This window comes from Carassius carassius, chromosome 12 (genome assembly GCF_963082965.1).
Source record: "Carassius carassius chromosome 12, fCarCar2.1, whole genome shotgun sequence".
NCBI classification, from domain to species: domain Eukaryota; kingdom Metazoa; phylum Chordata; class Actinopteri; order Cypriniformes; family Cyprinidae; genus Carassius; species Carassius carassius.
This window is the reverse complement of record NC_081766.1, coordinates 916,337-938,252: the sequence shown is the minus strand read 5'-3', so window position 1 is coordinate 938,252 and position 21,916 is coordinate 916,337. Positions and strand designations below refer to the sequence as shown.

At 38.8% G+C, this 21,916-nt stretch overlaps 2 protein-coding genes across 2 annotated transcripts; one reads left to right on the top strand and one right to left on the bottom strand.

Annotated features, from left to right (window-relative positions):
• Positions 1–392: 392 nt before the first annotated feature.
• On the bottom strand, positions 393–13,940 carry eef2b (eukaryotic translation elongation factor 2b). The gene is made up of 13 exons (XM_059562941.1): positions 13,809–13,940; positions 12,128–12,342; positions 10,949–11,130; positions 10,392–10,603; positions 10,004–10,182; positions 9,638–9,743; positions 9,303–9,555; positions 9,037–9,232; positions 6,474–6,840; positions 3,639–3,992; positions 2,421–2,603; positions 2,211–2,343; positions 393–792 (listed from the first exon to the last, which is right to left on the bottom strand). Exons 1-13 carry the CDS (start codon positions 13,809–13,811, stop codon positions 599–601), a joined length of 2,577 nt encoding a protein of 858 aa, XP_059418924.1. The 5' UTR covers positions 13,812–13,940; the 3' UTR covers positions 393–598.
• Positions 13,941–14,899: 959 nt separating this feature from the next.
• Positions 14,900–21,057, top strand: LOC132154091 (armadillo repeat-containing protein 6-like). The gene is made up of 8 exons (XM_059562719.1): positions 14,900–15,023; positions 15,361–15,498; positions 16,263–16,348; positions 16,435–16,993; positions 18,241–18,386; positions 18,473–18,604; positions 19,618–19,755; positions 20,776–21,057. Exons 2-8 carry the CDS (start codon positions 15,378–15,380, stop codon positions 20,986–20,988), a joined length of 1,395 nt encoding a protein of 464 aa, XP_059418702.1. The 5' UTR covers positions 14,900–15,023; positions 15,361–15,377; the 3' UTR covers positions 20,989–21,057.
• Positions 21,058–21,916: the final 859 nt, after the last annotated feature.

The following is a 21,916-nucleotide window of genomic DNA, read 5'->3' as shown; positions in this document are numbered from 1 at the left end:
TCAGAATGAGAGTCCAAACAGCTGATAAAAACTGATGGACTGGAGTGTCTGGATGTTAACATCTGGAGATCTTTTTTAACTTTAAACAGTCACTTTAATGGCTGACGGCACCCATTCACTGCAGAGAAGCCATAATGCTAATTTTTGGGTGAACTATTCCTTTAACTATTATACAAGGAAAGCAAATTTTGATGTTTATGCAAGTAATGATTTGTGCACATGCTTCTGTTCTAAAGCAGTAATTACATATCCATCAGTGAAATTCATATTCTCTCCATCTACAAACACACTTCATTCATCTTTCTCTGGGTCCAGCTATATTTCTCTTCATGGATGCATTGTGAATCAACATCTGCACTGAGAGGCAATGAAGCACCACACAAGCACTCGAGTAATTTTCCATTTTTATTTTTTTTATTAGATTTACATAATCCACTGGAGTTTCCTGTCTGAAGGTGATAAAGGTGTGATGTTTGTGCCCTGTACAGTCCAGTCCCTCTGCTGAACTCTGAGGGAAGGAAGCGAGCGCAGGAGGGAAGGAATGACACACAGGAATGAGTGTAAAGCATCGAGGTCGTGCTGTAGAAGGTCAGGTCGATTATAACTTGTCGAGGAAGTTGTCGAGTGCCGGGATGCCCTCCTTCAGGCCCTTGCGCTTGCGTGTCTCAGCCACGACCTGGAAGGGTTTAGTCGCGGGGTCTTTGGGGTCACCCTGCAGGATCTGCCAGTGATCGAACACACACTGAGGGAAGGCCTGACCGCCGGTGTTAGAGCGCAGGTCAGCGGTGAAACCTGCAGAAACACACCAGATCAGATTTAACAGGAATGAGATGCAGCTAGTGCAAAACTGGTTCCTTAAACACGAATACAATTTAGTTTGTGAAGACGGTTTAAATTCACTTTTAAAAGTTGTTATTTTTCAGAGCCTATTAAGGCTTAAAATAATGGCTTTCACTTACACTGTAATGTTGAAAGGCTATAATTATTGGCTAAAACTGAGGGGAAATGTGTTTAAGAGAGATCTCCGTAACATCACTGGCCTTCATTAACAGGAGGATACTTGGTGAAGAGATGCCATTAAACCATTTATAATATACCCTTCGTGTTATTTCCTCATTAATTTGGAGTTTCAATGTGAAATTATGATAAATATATGCAAATCACAATTAATTAAAAATGTGTGATTTAGTTATTTTTTTAAACTATTGAAAGCGCGGATGTTAACATTTCAAAGATGTTATTTTTGGTATATTTGTTTTTAACTGCTATAAAAAAAAAAACCGCTACAAACATTAAAATTATACTAGTATTAAAAGTTAAATTAAAAAAATAATAAAATTATAATACTGCTAATTATAAATAAACTACAATTTTAAACTTTAAAATTATACTAGGAACAAGTTAAATTAAAGATTCTACAAATAAAATTATACTACCATTACAATTATTCTAGTGTAAATTTTTTTTATAAATAAATAATATATAAATATATAAATATATATATATATATAGTAAAATACAGTAAACAGTAAAATAAATAAATTTACAAAATTAATCTACCACTCCTGAGTTATTTGACCGATTCAATCCAAAAACTAGAAACCGATCTGAACAGTTAAACTGTAAAAGCAGGTCCTAAATGTGTTGAACTCGACTGTTCTGAGGATTCAGTGAGTCAGGAATCACTCGGATGATGTGGAGGCAGATTCAGATCTCAAAAGGATCTCTTCTACACTGCTGGCGCTGTATGTTTGTTGTCTGACAGAGAGATCGACACAATAGAAAGACGAGCTGGACGTTTTATCTCCTGTGTGCAGCAGCGTTCAGCTTTCTCAGCACTTTAATTCAGACTCAGTCAGTGACTCTGGACTGAAAGGAGCTCATGGCAAAGGCCGAGTCGGGTTTGCTCACACGGGTTTAAAAGATTAACAAGGACACAACTGGAACTGAATGGAATAAATGACACGGTCGTCTTCTGTAGAGCTGAATCAACACTGAACAGCGGATGTCAGCTCAATGAATGCACTTTACAACATTTACACTCTTCTCCCGTTTATTACTGAAGCGGTCTCTTTGGGACGAATGAAGCGCTGTTCTCTTGCAGAACACAAGCCTGAATTCAAGTGGAGCACAGCCAGTGGAGGTTTTGTATGCATACATTAACTTTGATCGAAAGCTCATTAAATGTGATGATGAAACAGAACACTTACCGAAAGACTCATTGACAGGCAGGAAGGCCTTAACGACAAACATAGGTGTCCCCATGACCTGAGACTCCTCGAAGACGTGTCCTCGCTTCCTGTTCAGCACGCCGTAGATGCCTCCGACCACCTGCTCCGGACACTGAGAGAGGAAGAGAGACGCAGGTGAGAGACTGGAGATCACAGCGTGAGGTGCGTCTGAAGGACGAGGCAGCTCACCTGGATCTCCACCAGGTACACGGGCTCCATGAGCCGGGGCTCGGCCGTCAGCTGGCAGGCGTACAGCACCCTGCGGGCCGTGGGGATGATCTGACCTCCGCCGCGGTGGATGGCATCGGTGTGGAGGGTCACGTCGTGGACGTCGAAGCGGACGGCACGCATGTTCTCTTCACACAGCACACCCTGAGCACAGACACACAGCAGCAGACATCAAGAACAGGAGCAAGACCGCATCCAACAAGGGAACAAATCCCAACTAAAGATTCATATACTCCTATATATATACACTTTTTTTTAATAGCTTCTAATTGTTTGCATTTTAATACAAATAATAAAAACAATCACTTTTGTTTTTATCGTTGCATTTTATTTTTATGAAAAAAAATACAATAAAATCAAGCATTAATAAAACGCAAAAGCTTACAAAAAAATAATAACTATAAAAATAATTAAGTTTGCATAATAAGACTAAGTGTTACAGTCTTATTAGGACAATACAAATATTAACAAAATATATACTATGATATTTTATTATTTTACTTCTAGTAATAAAAAAAAAACCCAAGTCATTAACTAATACAAATTTTTTTTTTTTGGTTTTTAGAAATACAAAAAGCAGAATTGACAAAATTAAATGCATTTGTTTTTATTGTATTTTATTTGAAAAATTAAAAAGGGCTATAAAACAGCAAAAATCCTAATATATTTTATTATTATTTATTTGTATTGGTTGGTATCGTTTCTATATCGTATTAATTTTAAATGAATAAAAATATATTACACTAAAACATTCTACAATTGAAAGTTTAGGACGAGGTCTCAAGTGAATAATAACAAAATAAAATAAATATTTTTATGATTGGTTTTTGGTTTGGTTCTAGAAATACAAAAAGCAGAACCTCAAAAAAATAAAAAAAAATAATGTATAATGGCGCTATTAAAAAAAAAAAAAAACAGCAAAAATCCTAATAAAATATTTTAATCAATACTTCGTGTGCATTGTTTCTATTATTTAGATCTTATTTATTTTGAATGGATAAAATTCTTCCACAATGGAAAGTTTAGGAGTAGGTCTCAATATTGCAGATGTGTATTGCAGGTCTCAGATATTAGTGGTAGGTGTGATCCATCACTTCTTCAGAGTGGTGCATGATTTCTCCTCACAGACCAGCAGGACATCAAGAGCACAGCTAGTAAACCAAACCCCGAACATCTCACCTCTTTAGTGGCCCACTGGAAGCCAGCCACGACGCTGTCCTTGATCTCGTTCAGGTACTGCACTCCTTTGGTCACGTCCACCAGGAGGTTGGGTCCGGTTCCGTCAGGGCCGAAGCACCAGATCTTACGGGCCTCGGTGACCTCCCACTCGTATTTGTCGGCCAGGTAGCGTGCTCGGGCCTTGAGCTCCTGACGGGACGTCACGTCGCCCTTGTCGATGTCTTCGGCAAGACCGTCGGGGAACGGCCTGGCCTTCATGTACAGACGGTTGTGTTTGTTAGGAGACTTGGACAAACACATCTGGTCTGATTCCTCGCTGACCGTCTCCCTGTAGGACACGACAGGGTCTGATTTCTGTAGGAGAACCAGACACATGGGTTACATCAGGAACGGCTGCATTTCAATTTATTGCCATTTCAGCTTCAAAAGCTATGATTGAGACTGATATGGATTCAACATTATAAATGCAAGCATTTTATAAAACTCCATTTTAAACTGCGTGCATGCAACTAAACTGAGTACCACATGACATTCAAATTCATTCTTAATTCCTGCATCAAATTAAACTAAAACAGGGGAACCAATTTATTATGAAACCAATTCTTAATTCATGTCACAATTGAAACGAGGGAATCAACACTAAAACAAGTGAAACACGAATGAGTGAAAACGGATTAAAACAAGAACAAATTAAAATGAGCGAGTGAACAAATTCCTCGTTTGTGGCCATGATTCAACTAAAAACCAAAAGGAAACCAATTAATTAATAGTGGAAACCAATTCTTAATTCGTGGTAGGGCTGCAACTAACGATTATTTTGATAATCGATTAATCTGTCGATTATTTTTACGATTAATCGGTTTATGTACTCATTTTAGTTTTTTTTTAATTAATAAATGGTATTTATCATTCAGCATAGATTTAAGAGATTTTAACCATTTTGCACTGTCATATCCTCATCAAAAATATACCTGGAGTTGTTTTATTGTGTTAGTAATCCTTTGTCGAGCTCTTCTGCAATCAGAACACTGACCCATACTCTAGCAAATTTCACAAGGAGATTTCAAATGTTTTCACCATGGCAGTCCTTAGAGCTCCTAAAGTAGTTTCACATCCCGAACAAAGCTTATTAAGGAATCTTTCAGGACATAATTTCACGAAAAATAAGGATAAAACAGAATAAGATTGCAGTGCGTTGTATTTTATTATTTACTGGGAAACAGCTTTATAGCTTATGCTGTGAAATTGTAAACAATCCTTCAAAAAAAGTGCCAATGGCATGAAACCTGAATGGAACTCACAATTTAAAGTAAAATCCATCAGAAGGTTGTCCAGAAAAAAAATAGGACACACAAAAAACCTGCTGTGTGAAAAAGAGCAGTGAATACTTAGAAAAAAAAAAAGTGCATTTCAAATATCTACATTTACCTCTCTCATTCAGTCATAATTAGGCTGCACGACTGAATTATGAACTGGTAAACGACAAACTGATCACAGAACATGTTTGTAAAGCTTTAAATGTTAACTGTTAAAAAGCAATGTTATCAGCTTTTACGACTAAACATTTGCAAACAACATTGTACTGGAGAATCTGCACAAATAAAAGTCTTAGGGGCCGTTCACATATCGCGCCTAAAAACGCGTGGAAAACGCTAGGCGCACCGCTTTCTCCTCCTTTCCAAATCGCTCGGGCAGAAGCGCCCCTGAGGCGTCTGCCGTTGCTAAGCAACCATGACGTGCTCTCTCCTTGAAGACAAGGAAATTTCAGCAAAGGATAAATGGATTTGCAGCTCTAAAAATCGCTTGCAGTAGCTCTGCTACTAAATTTATTTCAAAATGGAAATCCATGTACAACTATGATCAGCTGTTCCTTTCATCTTGGCTGAGCTTTCAGCGTTGTTACGGGAAAGGATGAAGCTGATTGGTTAGTTCTTGTCACATGACCCGCGGTGCGCTGCGGCTCTCTGAAAAGTTGAAATGTTTTTAACTCGATGCGGTGCGGTGTTGGAAATAACGAACTTGAGCGCGCAATAGTCGCGATATGTGAACGACCCCTTTAACAGTTCAGTAGTGCAGAGTTTACAGGTTAATCTTTTTTGAAGGCTCAAAGTAAAGTACTCCCAGTCTCCCACATCACGCTGAATGCTGCAGAGACGCTGTTCGGGAAGCACGTGACCTAAAACGAGGCCAGCTATTGGCTATTCGCTACTTCTCCTGCTGTACTGGCTGAGTAAAACCTCCGGTGGCTCATTACTGCCACACTTTGGTCACCGCACTTTTGAAATATGCACGAAATGAGCCGCTTACGGCAAATAAGTTATTTAGCAACGAATTGATGACTAAATTAGTTGACAACTATTTTAATAATCGATTAAATCGATTCGTTGTTTCAGCTCTAATTCGTGGTCACGATAAAAAGGAGTTAAAAACAAGGGAACGAGTCCTTTGCAGCCAGGCATGATTTATCCAAAACATGTCAATTAATAAAACAAATTTAACGTTCTACGTAGTTTATATTGAAACTTCTCGCAATTCTTGGATCGATTCTGAGACTTTCTGAATGCATTGTGATGCTCTGGAATCGATTCGGAGCTTCGTTTTAACAGCAGATGGCGCTCTAGGCTAGTTTAACCGCACCCTCAAATGCTCACGAAGAAGAGCGCTTGAGCATCGTGTTTAAATGGATTTATTGTCCCCAGCCCTAGCGATTTCATCCGAAGCATCTACGACTGCAATCGAGTGCGCAAGGAACCATTTTTTTGGGATCATGCACACAACTTTTAAATGTTTTTCTACGCCCTAATGAAATCTGCCGAGTGCTGCTGATGAACGGACCTTCAGTGGGATGCAGGCGTGGTCCTCCTCCAGATCTTTAAGGCAGATTTCCAGATGCAGTTCTCCAGCGCCGGCGATGATGTGCTCTCCGGACTCCTCGATGATGCACTGCACCATGGGGTCAGACTTGGCCAGGCGTTTGAGTCCCTCCACCAGTTTGGGAAGGTCAGCGGGGTTCTTGGCCTCCACTGCGACTCGGACCACAGGGCTGACGCTGAACTTCATCACACGCATGTTGTGTGCCTGCTCGAAAGTGGTGATGGTCCCGGTCTTCACCAAAAACTGGTCCACACCAACCAGACCCACGATGTTACCACAAGGCACGTCCTCAATGGGCTCGACATAGCGACCCATCATCAAAATGGTCCTGAAATAAAAGAAAAGCTGTGCTTTAGGAAGGTTAATTAGTGATGCACTGAATTTTCCCAACTGGAAGAATCATTACAACCAATAAAAATAATTCAATAAATCACTCTGAAGAACTGAGATCTTTTAGTCGGTGCGGTTTTCGGTTGATGCATGAACAAAACGTCACTAATGTCCAATAATATCCTTTGTTCATTACTTTTGATATTAATTTGATTCAAATTGTCAATTTTAAATACAATAAACAGTCTACATATTTTTGATGCACACTCATATGGTTTCTTCATTGTTTAATGCAGGTTTAAATAAATCTGTCATGAAGTTATTAAAGCCACCGTTTAATTATTTATATTTCACCAACAAATGGAAGTAGAAAAACTCATGTGAAATTTAAGTGAGGGTAAAACCTGTTTATTTAGAGCGAATATCATTAAATGTGATAAATTATCATGTACATAGACTTTTCAGCCCAAATCCTTCCTCAACATTTGGTTTCACCTCAGAACTAGGGCTGCAACTAACGATTATTTTGATAATCGATTAATCTGTCGATTATTTTTACGATTAATCGGTTTATGTACTTATATTTTAGTTTTGCCCATTTTCCCCCCCAAGTAAATTATAAATAAAGGGTATTTATCATTCAGCATAGATTTTTTTAGATTTTAACCATTTTGCACTGTCATATCCTCATCAAAAATATACCTGGAGTTGTTTTATTGTGTTAGTAATCCTTTGTCGAACTCTTCTGCAATCAGAACACTGACCCATACTCTAGCAAATTTCACAAGGAGATTTCAAATGTTTTCACCATGGCAGTCCTTAGAGCTCCTAAAGTAGTTTCACATCCCGAACAAAGCTTAAGGAATCTTTAAGAACATATTTTCACGAAGAATAAGGATAAAACAATAAAATTGCAGTGCATTGTATTTTATTATTTACTGGGAAACAGCTTTATAGCTTATGCTGTGAAATTGTAAACAACCCTTCGAAAAAAGTGCCAATGGCATGAAACCTGAATGGAAAACACATTTTAAAGTAAAATCCATCAGAAGGTTATCCAGAAAAAAAAAAATTGGACACACAAAAAACCTGCTGTGTGAAAAAGAGCAGTGAATACTTATATATTTATATTAAATATCTTTAAACATTTACCTATCTCATTCAGTCATAATTAAGCTGCACTACTGAATTATGAACTGGTAAACGTCAAACTGATCACAGAACATGTTTGTAAAGCTTTAAATGTTAACTGTTAAAAAGCAATGTTAGCAGCTTTTACGACTAAACATTTGCAAACAACATTGTACTGGAGAATCTGCACAAATAAAAGTCTTAGGGGCCGTTCACATATCGCGCCTAAAAACGCGTGGAAAACGCTAGGCGCGCCGCTTTCTCCTCCTTTCCAAATCGCTCGTGCAGAAGCGCCCCTGAGGCGTCTGCCGTTGCTAAGCAACCATGACGTGCTCTCTCCTTGAAGACAAGGAAATTTCAGCAAAGGATAAATGGATTTGCAGCTCTAAAAATCGCTTTCAGTAGCTCTGCTACTAAATTTATTTCAAAATGGAAATCCATGTACAACTATGATCAGCTGTTCCTTCATCTTGGCTGAGCTTTCAGCGTTGTTACGGGAAAGGATGAAGCTGATTGGTTAGTTCTTGTCACATGACCCGCGGTGCGCTGCGGCTCTCTGAAAAGTTGAGATGTTTTTAACTCGATGCGGTGCGGACGCGCCTGGAAAAACGGGCGGCTCGCGTCCGCGTCATTTCCATTATGAGCGCGCATACCACGTGCCTACATTGGAAATAACGAACTTGAGCGCGCAATAGTCGCGATATGTGAACGACCCCTTAAACAGTTCAGTAGTGCAGAGTTTACAGGTTAATCTTTTTTGAAGGCTCAAAGTAAAGTACTCCCAGTCTCCCACATCACGCTGAATGCTGCAGAGACGCTGTTCGGGAAGCACGTGACATAAAACGAGGCCAGCTATTGGCTATTCGCTACTTCTCCTGCTGTACTGGCTGAGTAAAACCTCCGGTGGCTCATTAACTAATTGTAAATATTTAACAGCTCACAGAACTTCTCAAATGAAATGTTGTAAAGTGTTAGCATTATAAAAAAAAATAAAAAAAAGTGACTTTAATCGTGGCTAAATGAAAACCAGTTCAGGTGTTAATGAGTCAGGAGCAATGCACACCTCTGGATGGGTTTCAGATAGAGATCCTCTTTTTTCCCAGGGGTGAAGTTTGGTCCCATAATTCGCACTTTCTGCCCAGTGGACACGACCCCAGAGAACACGCGTCCGAAAGCATAGAAACGACCCTTATCTGTGGTCGGCACCATCTTTGAGATGTACATCATGAGGGGAGCCTTAGGGTCACAGTTCTTGATACCTGCACAGAACACAAACTAAGAATCACACAATTCAAACGCAAAACACACCTGAGAACACGAGGGTCGTACCCATAGCAGCTTCATCATCTCCAGGCCCTTCGTAAAGCAGCTCGCAGCGGTACCTCTGGGCCGTGACGGGAGACGGCAGGTGGATGGTGATCATCTGAAGCAGAGCTTCTCCGGCGGGCAGCCAGCGACGCATCACGGCCTTCAGCAGAGGCTTCCCTTCCTTATCCTTGTCCTCGGTGTCCAGCTTGATGTCCAGCTTCTCGATCAGCTTGGCGGCTTCGTCCTTCTTGAAGTTCATGATGGCATCGAACACCTAGAGATGGAGGAAGTGAGGTGTGATCACCAGTGGATCAGAAGGAGACCTGCACTAGTGTTTGAGGCTGAAGATGGGGTACCTTGAAGATGGGGTCCAGGATGAGCTGGGCGAAGGTGCGGGGCAGTTTCTTTCCATCGGGGCCGTTGGCAGACTTGCTGAATTTACCGGTGGCTGTGTCAAAATACCTGCACGAGCAGCAGAGAATGAGTAACATGCAACAAACCTAAAGGTCTAATTTACAACACCACTTAAAGGTTTACTGAAGTTATCAAAACTTTAATGACCCAGGAGCGAACCGTTTGTGGTTCGAGTTCTGAAAGAAATAAGGTCCTGGTACGCTTGGTATTGATCAAAATAACAGTAATGCTTGAGTTCTGAACTAAGCATTTTTTTTTTTTTGGTATGTATAGTATTATTTTGGAATAATGTAATGAATGAATCTCACCTGTCACCCCAGAGCTTCTTCATCATATCCTCCACTTTCTTACAGCGTTCAGCTGGACTCAGCTGACCTTCGCCTTTAGCAGCGAACTTTGCCACGTACATCTCCGCAAACTGCTTCAGAGTAAAAGCCCAGCCGTGAAGACCGGATCCAAAACCCACGGTACCGATCACTGGGTCGATCTGAGAGAAAGAGAGAGAGAGGAGCACAAACAGTCCAGCTAAAGGAACCGATATAAGAGACTACGGCTCAGAAGTCACTGAAGGATCAGCGCGGGTCTCAGATATTATGGTTAGTTGTTCATCAGCTCATCAGAGTGGTGCATGGTTTCTCCTCACAGACCACACGGTGTATTTTAACCCTTCATATAAACGAATGAGCGTGTTCTCACCATGATGTTTCCCATTGGTCCACCCTCGTCCTCTCCGTAGGTGGAGATGATGACGTTGACGTTCTCCACGATGCGCTGGAAGGTTTGGTACAGCTCCTCGGGCTCCAGCTGCAGCTCCAGCAGGGCACGGTCCATCTTATTCATCATCAGCACGGGCTTAATGCGCTCGGCGATGGCCTGTCTCAGCACCGTCTCGGTCTGCACACACACACCTGAGCACAAGAGGCATTTAACATCCTGTAAATAGATGCATCTTACATTATATCAGGGCAATATATGCAATAGTTAACTTTATGAATTTAACACTGCTCAGATTTAAGATCTTAAGAAACACACACAAAAAAAACAAGTAGCATCTTAAGGATTTTTAAATATTTTGTATTGCAAAATAAGACCATAATACTGAGGAAGATATTGCAGCATTTAATTCTATAACTAAAATGTAAGACTTTTGGTCCAATTGAAGGCATTCATTTATGGAAGGGAGACTTCAGACCAGCATTAACCCTATGAATGCCACAATGACCGCACGATGTAGAACCACAGTAAAGGTTTACCAGAGACACAGTCCACCACAACCAGAGCTCCATCAGTGACACGCAGAGCAGCCGTGACCTCGGAGGAGAAGTCCACGTGGCCGGGAGAGTCAATCAGGTTAATGAGGAAACCAGATCCATCCTTGCACTGCTTGATGAAGGCCAGGTCGTTTTCGGACAGCTCGTAGTACATGGAGATGGCACTGAGAAAGAGGCAAAACAGAGGGAAATCAACAACCAGGTCTTTGTGCATCAACATTAGACACTCAGCTTGGCTTGTGTTTTGTTCTAATGAGCATGTCACAGATGATTGGCTGTTTGGGGAAACTATTAACTCAGAGTTTGGGTTATTTAGTGATAACAGGGTTGATTTTTCTATAAGCAATATAAGAATATACATCGTAAATGACTGTTAGACAAACCGCTTGCACTTTTTCCCCTGCCTCACTACAGATATCTGAAGTTTTATATAGTGAGTTTGACTGAATAACGCACTTTAGGTTTTTAAGCTCAAATGTTTGCCCTTCTGGATTTACCAGATTTTAGTTAAGTTAAATTGTTTAAACTTTTCACACCACATTTGCATTGTGATATTATGACAATATATTGTTACAACCCTAAGAAAAAAGGAATAACTACTATGAGTCAATGCCATAAAACACTGAAAATGCAGTTAAACAACCTTTGATTTTCCATGCATATCACAAACACCCTTCTGAACTCGGTTTAGAGTCATGCATGTTTCTTTATGATTGCACTATGCACACAATTGCCATTTTAATAACATGAAATTGTCAGCAGAGGTTGACCGATAATGGATTTACCTGATACCGATTAATAAACCGATAGTTTTTAAAATAGATACGCGACAAACTAACATAGCGCTTTAATATCCCGATATTTCCAAATTTAGTTATACATGGCTATGTATACATCTACTTAGTTGCATTTTTACAGTCTTATAATTTTAAAAATCCCTGAAACTTACAGTTTTAGTTATGCATGAAAAGATTTACATTTAATTGCATTTTTATAGGTTTACATATTTAAAAAAAAATCTAATACTTCCAGGTTTAGTTATGCATAATTTTCATATACTTACATTTTTGACAGATGCATGATACGGTTTAGATGCATATAATTGCATTTTATTTACGGTCTAGTGATCTTTAAGTCCCTGGACATTTGCCGGCGTCTTACGTGGATTTGATGGTGATGCAGCGCTCTTGCTCGTCTTTGCGTGTGTCAGTGAAGCGCGTCTCTCCGGCGCGGGCCGAAGCGATGATTCCAGCCTTGGACACCAGAGAGTCGGTCAGTGTAGATTTCCCGTGGTCCACGTGTGCAATCACGGACATGTTACGGATGTTGGACTTCTTGTCCATGATGGCACGGATCTGGTCAACTGTGAAGTTCACCTGGAGGAGACACATTTGACATTCATCATTCAAACTCATTTCACACTCGTACAAAAGACTTCTCCATCTGACCAGAGCTCCTACAAATCTTCCATCTCGAGACTCCACACTCAAATTTCCAAAACTTTAGATTTTCAGACCATAATTAACAAACGGTTCCTAATTTTCAGCTTTATATTTGGTACACAGTACGGTCATCTGTAAACATTTATACATTTAAAGTTATTCATTGATTTTTTTCAAAGTGACAAGATAGAGATTCTAAAAAAATAACTTATTTTATTTACTTTTATTACACAATATAACCTGTACATTAGTACAATGATAAAGTGCACCCATTAACAAAGGTAACACATCAGCAGCATTTATTTTTGGACCAAAATGTATTTGCGATGCATAAATAACTGACCCTCTGATGTCACATGGACTACTTTGAAGATGTTTTTCTTACCTTTCTGGACATGGACAGTATACCGTACACATTTTCAATGGAGGGACTGAGAGCTCTCGGACTAAATCTAAAATATCTTAAACTGTGTTGAGAAGATGAACGGAGACCTCACGGGTTTGTAATGACATGAGTCATTAATGACTCACCCTTCTCGTTTTTGGGTTAACTAACCCTTTAACAATCCTGATGAGTGACAACTTGGATTAAATTGAATTAAATTTCTAGAGGAGCATGGCAGAGCATCAACATTTCTAAAACGTATTTGTGTGGAATTGTGGCCATCTATAGAGAGATAATTAGACATTAAGATGTTATTAGATTGAACATGACACCTGTTCATAAGAGACTGTAACGTTACATTATTTAGCCGCGGTAAACGCAATGTCTTTTACTCAAAGGCCCCACTGAATTATTCTACGCTTGCGCCCTTTTTTTACTGCGCAAACAATAGACGGCCACGTGCGTGATGAACCGCACGTGCGGGACAGACAGTAACATGTGACCACCGTGAACCGGTTTTAAACACACCCGACACTGCCGTTATACCAACCGGCAAAGAGACCGAAACCGTTCACAGGCCATCACAAACAGACGGGAAACTAGTAACGGGATTAAAACACTAGGATATTAAGTTACAAAACCGACAATGTAGGTTTTCGGATGCGGTTTTCCTCAAACACGCGATACTTTCCACAATACGTGGCACGGTTAGCTAACATGCTAACGAGGCCCAACCTGACAAAAGCCGGTAAAACAAACCGAGAGACTCAAAATTAGGCGTTAAGGTCGTTGAGTACGTTATATAATAAACTTATCTAATCAGAAACAATAAATAATTTGTAAAGCGTTACAGGAAAGGAATCACATCGCTGCCATTCTGTTTTGAGGGAAACTAGCCGGAATTTTCCCGCCCGCATCTTACAAAAAAACCGTTAGACGCAGAAATACCGTGTCAGAAATTGAATTCTGCCCGCTGCACAACTATATCGAATCAATTAATACATCTGATACGTACCATTTTGAAAGATGGATAAAGATTCACTCGGCACTGATTTTACAATAGAGCGCGCTGCCTTCCGCTGGTGGGGACAGGCAGGGGAGAAGGACGCGTCACGCCGCTGCGCGCTTTTATATTCAGGCCGCGCGTTCTGCGTTGCGTCATGACGCACAAGACACGCTGTTTTCTTTGGCTCCTCCTAGCGTCACACACAAGCAAAATGACTGAAAAATCGATAAATAAACAGACACATCGATGCCTATATATATGCTTAATCAAGACATTAGTTATATACGTAAATAAATATTTAAATAGTCACATCCATAAACATACACTTTAAATAGGAAATGTTGCTGGCTAATAATTATAAATAGTCGCATTCATGCTCATATATGCTTAAACTGGACATTAATCGTATAATATTGAAATAAATAATTGAAAAAAGTATAAACAAATAAATAAATAGTCATATTCATGCTCATATAAATGCTTAAATGAGATATTAGTATACATTTTTTCTAGCAATTCTGACTTTTTTCCTCCCAATTCTGACTTTTCTCACAAATGCGAGTTTGTATCTAGCAATTTAGACTTTTTTCGCAATTCTGACTGAGTTTTCTTGCAATTCTGACTTTTTTTCTTGATTTTATTTTCCTCATAATTCTAACTATTTTTTTTCAGAATTATGAGATAAAGACTATCACTATTCTAACTTTACTTTATTTCTCAGAACCGTGAGTTTAAATCTCGAAGTTCTGAGTTTTTTCGAATTTTGAGATAATTTGTATATATTGTTTTAATTCAGTGTTGGAAACGGGCTTCCATTCATGATACAATATTATAGATAGTATTTGTGGTTAAAAAAAAAAAATCCAAGACTGAGGTGCGAAGAGGGACAGTGTACATTAATCAAAATGTAAATGTACCCAAGGTAACCTAAATGATAATTTTCATTGGCAGTTTTATTTCGTTGAAATTGCATTCGTTTATTAATAATATGGGGGAAAAAACACTTTTTACCCGTCCGCACCCGTATGTATATTAAATGAAGCGGAACATATTTCTCTCACAAAACTCACCCGAGCCACAATAAAGAACGCTCTGCCCTAATTCGCGAAGCGTTTGCGTCAGTAAAATACCGTACGTTCAGCCTCTGTTCTTTTACTGTCTATGGCTCTGTTCTCAGCTTACGTTGTTAGCGTACCGCCCGCTGTTCTTCTTTCAGTAGGATTGGTGAGGTTTTGTTTTGCTTTGTGTTCCAGTGAGCGTTATGTGTAGGTAGTACGACTTACATCGAGTGACTTACGGTAATAAATAATGTTTCTGTGTTTGTCACGCTTTGATTGCAGTGAATTGTGTACCATGGTACAGTCAGTGATGTTGTCAGATGGTAATATGTGAGATTAATGCTTTCTGCTATGGTAGGCTAAAGGTACTTGTAGTATTACCATGGTACATTTCTAAAAACTATGGTGACACCATAGTTTCATATAACCTTCGTTTCATGTCCTAAACTGATAACCAAATACAGGAAAACATACGTAAATCTAATGAATGCATTGGTGGTCAGGCAGAGGCAGTGACGTCATGGCCTCGCGCAGGATCACACAGGAGACCTTCGATGCAGTGGTCAGAGAAAACCTCGAGGAGTTTGACCTGGACGAGAGCGAAGCTCTGAAGGAGGCCATCGAGCAGTTTGAGTCTCAGGGTGAGCTATTAAAAACATTAAAAGATACTTTAGTTTACTTTCATGTGTCTGCTTAATTTATTTTGTGCACCCTTAGTGAATATATGCATATGTATGTATATTAATTATAAATTTTTTAATTTTGAGATTTATCTAATATACATTTTTTTTGTATCACATAAATACAACATTAAGTGAGCTTATGTGAGAAACATTCAAAAACATAAATTATTCTAAACCGTTGACAGAAGTAAAGTAATTAATTAGTTAATAAGTTAATAGTCATATTCATGCACACAAAAATGGTTAAATATTATAAAACTAATGTCCTGTTTGAGGGACATTGATTGTATAATATTTAAGTAAATAACAGAATAAATTTAGAAACAAAGATATAGTAACACTCATGCACATGTTTTTAACACCTTTTTTTAAATAAACAATATCACTGTTTTAACTATATTTTTAATTTAATAAATGCAGACCTAGATAGCTAAAAAGGCTTATTTAGAAAGGCTCTTCTAAATGTTTGGCCTTTATGACTGCAAACTATTCAACATTAACCTAATTATTTTTAAAACTATTATTTCCTCTAAAAGCAAGCAACAATATATAACCTAATTTGATAATGCTAAGTTAAAAAATATCAATAAAAACATTCCACCATTACGCGCTTGTGGTTGAATTTCAAGTGAACTAGAAAAGTATGAATCATATGTTCATTCATCATAAATGCACACAGATCTAGATGTATGATGATAAAGGGATTTGATTCGTCCTCACAGGTGTGGATCTCAGCTATATTGTTAAAGCAGTGCCCAAAGTTTGTTCTGAAGAAAACGCCGAGAATCAAACCCACGAGGTCCTTCAGGTATGTCTTCACACACGATGTTTTGCTGCAGGACTGAAAGACTTGTAGGTTTTGTGTTTAACATGTTCTCGGCGGTGTATTTTCAGGTTTTAGAGTCTCTCAAAAGTGCATCGTCTGCATCAGTTCTGGAGGATCTGAGGGTCTTCACCCAGCAGTGCTCTCTCGGCTTCGCACAGCGATACCTGGCCGCTCAAAAAGAGGCGTATCCCACGATCCTCGCCTGCTGCCAGAGAGCCGCTGGAGAGAAGGAAGCCCTTTCCGTGGCTCTGGCCGCGCTCTCGGCGCTAACAGACGGCCAGCCGGATCTCCTGGACGCGGAAGGGCGAGAGTTTATGATCAGCGTTTTAACCGCGCACCAGAAAGACGCCGCTCTCAGCTGTCTGTGTTTCCGCGTCGTGAGAAACTTCTGTGTGAAGCACGAGAACAACCGGCAGAATCTGGTGAAGGCAGGCGTGCTCCCGCTGCTCACCGCCAGCATCACACAACACATCCAGCACCCCGAGGTCGTGAGGGAGGCCTGTGTCGCGCTGAGGGTCATGACCTTTGACGATGACGTGCGTGTGGCCTTTGGAAACGCTCATGAACACGCCAGGATGATCGTGCAGGAGCACAACGGACTGAAAGTGATTGTTGAAGCTGCCAAAGGTGAGCCGAGTTTCCTCTAGGCATGCAACGAGAAATAAATGCAGTGAGAAATAATATCTGCATGTATTATACAGCCCTGGTTGTTAATAAAAAAAATCTGATGAATTGCATAAAAGGCCTTATACAAAAATATCAGTTGTGATATAAAAATAAAAAAAAGAAATTGATTGTCTCTGGGGTTCAGCTCTGGTGAGTTTGCTGGCCAGTCAAGCACACCAACACCATGGTCATTTAACCAACTTTTGGTGCTTTTGGCAGTGTGGGCAGGTGCCAAATCCTGCTGGAAAATAAAATCAGCATCTTCTAAAAGCTGGTCAGCAGAAGGAAGCATGAAGTGCTCCAACATTTCTTGGTAAACGGGTGCAGTGACTTTGGTTTCCAAAAAACACAATAGACCCAACACCAGCTGATGACATTACTCCCCAAATCATCACAGACTTTGGAAACTTAAGCTCATAGCCCAAGCTGCGTTCTCCAGCCTTCCTCCAGACTCTAGGACCTTGGTTTCCAAATGAAATACAAAACTTGCTCTCACCGGAAAAGAGGACTTTGGACCACTAGGCAACAGTCCAGTTCTTCTTCTCCTTAGCCCAGGTAAAACGCCTCTGATGTTGTCTGTGGTTCAGTAAATCTCTCGACACGTCTGTGTGTGGTGCTCTTGACGCCTTGACCCCAGCCTCAGTCCATTCCTTGTGAAATTCACTCAAATTCTTGAACTGATTTTGCTTGACAATCCTCATTAGGCTGCGGTTCTCTCGGTTGGTTGTGCATCTTTTCCTTCCAGTCAACTTTCTGTTAACATGCTTGGATACAGCACTCTGTGAACAGCCAGCTTCTTTGGCAATGAATGTTTGTGTCTTACCCTCCTTGTGAAGAGTCTCAATGATTGTTTTCTTGACCATGGTCAGATCAGCAGTCTGATTTACGTGTATATAGTGATAAAGTGATCTGATTTGTTGAACTGCAAAAAAAACAAAAACTTAATATTACCTAAACTGATGCTAAGTTAAAAAATATCAATGATGATTTGATATATATATATATATATATATATATGGAGAATACAAGATTCTTCACTGCACAAATTGTTTTAAAATAAAAAATGCAACAAAATGCATCATATTTTGTGAGAAATTATGACAGACACTATTTTATTTTTGCATGCAGCACAGCAGATTTAGAAACCTGAAGCAGTGCAGAGTTGGTCATATATTAGTTGATGAATGTTGATGATGTGTTGTCTTTAGCTCACCCAGAGAACACGTCAGTGCTCAGTGAACTCTGTGGGACTCTGTCCCGTCTGGCCGTGAGAGACGAGTTCTGTCAGGACATCGTAGACCTCGGGGGCCTGAGGTTCATGATCACGCTCCTGGCCGACAGTCTGGATCGTCCGGTGAGCTGAGGATCAGTGAGAGCTTCAGCTTCAGCTCCTGTGAACACAAACCAATCTCTTGTTGTTGTGATGCCTCTGTCTTCCAGGAGCTTGTGAAGCAGGTGCTCGGCGCACTGAAAGCCATCGCTGGAAACGATGATGTCAAAGATGCCATTGTGAATGGCGGTGGGGCGGAGCTTATCGTCATGGCGATGAACCGTCACATGACCAGTGCACAGGTGTGTCCTCCGATGTGCAATAAAATGCCAATTATTATTATTATCTAATTACTGTCCAGAAGTTGTAAACTGCTTTTAAACTTAGTGTGTTTTTATATAATAATAATAAGAAATTAATGGTTTCATAGAAAATTTGTTAATTTCTTGATTTAGAGAAATATGTTTAATCATTTGTTTTCATATATAAATATAATAAAGAAAAAAACAATAATTATTAAAATAAATTAATACAAATAAATTAATTTTTTATAATTAAATCAAATAAATAAATAATAAATATTAATAAAATAAATAAAATAATATAAATATTAATATAAATAAAATAAATAATTAAAATAAACTGGCCTAATTAATTATCCGATGATTTGTTGGATGTTGCACTAATAAAGTTTCTATGTGTGGCTGTGAAAGGAGTCTGTCTGTGCTTTTATCCAAAGCGACTTACAGATGAGGACAGTGGACAAAAAGAGCAATGATATATAAGTGCTATAACAAAGTCTCAGTTAGCTTAAACGCAGAACACGTAGCATGGGCTTTTAAATAATATAATAAAAAAAAAACAGATAGAATAGAGCAAGCTAGTGTTAGAGGTCTTTTTTTAATAATTGTATAATAAATGAAAATAAAATAGAATACAAAAAGATTAGAAAGGTAGTTAGATTTTTTTTTATAGAATAGAATGAGAATAGTGAGTGTTAAAGTTAGAGGGTCAAACAGAGATGTGTTTTAAGCCGATTCTTGAAGATGGCTAAGGACTCAGCTGCTCGGATTGAGTTGGGGAGTTCATTCCACCAGGAGGGAACATTTAATCTAAAGTCCGTAAAAGTGACTTTGTGCTTCTTTGGGATGGCACAATCAAGCGACGTTCATTTGCAGAACGCAAGCTTCTAGAGGGCACATAAGTCTGAAGTAATGAATTTAGGTAAACGTGTGCAGAGCCAGTGGTAGTTTTGTAGGCAAACCTCAATGCCTTGAATAAACCGAGCTGGTCTGTTTCTCCGCTGTGTGTTCAGGTGTGTGAGCAGGGATGTGCGGCGCTCTGTGTTCTCGCGCTACGTAAACCCAACAACTGTAAAGTCATTGTGGAGTGTGGCGGAGCGCTGGCATCCGTGCAGGCCATGAAGAATCACCCGGATAAAGTCAATGTGCAGGTAAAGCATCTGTGTGTTCATTCAGAGGCCCATGACCTCTCTACTGTCTGAGCTTCAGGAACAGGGATTTCTCTGACATACATAGTTTTCAGCATTTCTCAATATACCTGTATACCTTGTAAGACTAGGAGAAAATGCATATCATTTTGCTCTCAAGGCCTGTTCACATAAAAAACGTTAACTATGCTGGTCCATAGTGTGAAACATACCTTTAACCATACATTTTCTTAAGAAAATGTGAAAATCTAGTTTCTTTCTTTCTTTCTTATTCATCAAAAAGTTCTTTCATGGTGTAAAATGTAATGTTTATTTATTTTGATTCTTGGTGAATACTTGGTTACATTTATTATAGTTCAATTAAATAAAATGCATAAGAAGCATTTGCTATTCGAAATTAAATAAACTTTAACATGATAAATAAATAAAAGCGTAATTTATTTCAGCTAGTTGCCACAGCAACATTTCTTGTTTTCATTCAGTTTAACTTAATTTACTAAACATGTAAAACACAAATAATAATTAAGAATGACAAAAACACACAACAAAAGTATTAAAACATAATTCTAAAACTTTTATAATTATATATATATTTTAAGCCTTTTTTTTGTTGTTGTTGTACTTCTTTTCTCTTTGTTTTCTGAAAATAAATAAATAAATAAAGGTCTTATTTTATATTAAGAGGCCTTAAATACTACAGTATGTACTTGCATTTAAATTAATAATTTGGTACAATGCACTTATTGTGCACATACATGTTTTTACACTGTACTTGTATTTGAAAAATATATGCATGCAATTAATTTCTGTTATTACATTTATATCACACTGTTGACAGTATCAACATAATAAATACATTGCACTTATTTCTTGATGAAAGTACATAGCAGTTAAGGCCACTTAATATAAAGTGTGACCTAAATAAATAACTGCTAAACCGTTGTTCTTCACATGGTCGTTCCTGGAAAGCGGAGCAGCCTTGTTTGGTGAAATCCTTCAGTGGCTGCCTCATCTCTGTTTCAGACACAGTCGTGCATGCTGCTGAGGAACCTGGTGGCCCACACGCGTGACTTCAGCACGCTCATCCTGGAGATGGGAGCCGAGGCGCTGATCTTGCAGGCTCTGGCGGCTCACAGGGACTGCGCTGACGTGGGTCGAGCCGCTCTCAGAGACCTCGGCTGTCAGGTGGAGCTGAGAGAGCTCTGGACGGGCAAGAAGGGAAGCCTGAGTCACTGATGAACGTCTGTAGACTCAAAACCATCACGATTACATCAGAGGACGGCGTGGGATAACTGTGGAGCTCTTACTAAATGTCTGTACTCCAACATCTTACGTCCACATGCACAGGTTACAGTGTAGATGTTTTTTAGTTTGTACGAGGGTTTTTTTTACCCAAGAATGACCACTTGTGCTTCGGATTTCAGACTCTGGCTGATTAACCCTTAATATGTTTAATTTAAAGACCATCGGGTGGGATGCCTGTAAAATGTGTGCATTTCTTGCTTGTTTATGACATTTCAAAGTGTTTTATTATTACGCAGAACACTCTTTCATGCACTGAATAGGAATCCCAAGTGTTTTCTCGATCATAAGCTCTGAATAAACCCGCTCCGTACTGGAACTGATGGTGTTTGTGATTAAATCACACTTATGTGTCTATATATTATACATATTCCTTTACAAAAATACACCCAAAATGGTACATTTATAGTAAAATAACATAGTTATTCATTATACTCGCAACTATAAAATCATAAAATAATATATGTATATATAAATGCAATTATATATAGTTTAATAAGCCAATTTAATTGTTTAAATAAGTTTTCTTTTTTATATTTTATGCACATTTTATTCTAAGTATTTTGGTAGATAATATCATTGCTTTAATAGCTTTTTTTAATCATAGTTTTGCAAACGTGTTGTGGTACAGTAGTGGTATTAGATATTAATACACATAAATATGTCATGGATATTGATTATTAAAACTAAAACCATACATTATTTTTGTCACTTAAAATAAAATGGACATTAACTGAACTAAAGTAAAATATATATACTGTATATATAAAACCTAAACTTATTTTATATTTATTAATGTTTTTTAGTTTAGTTTAAAATGTAATAGTTTATTATTTTATGTATTTTAATTTAGTTTAAGTTG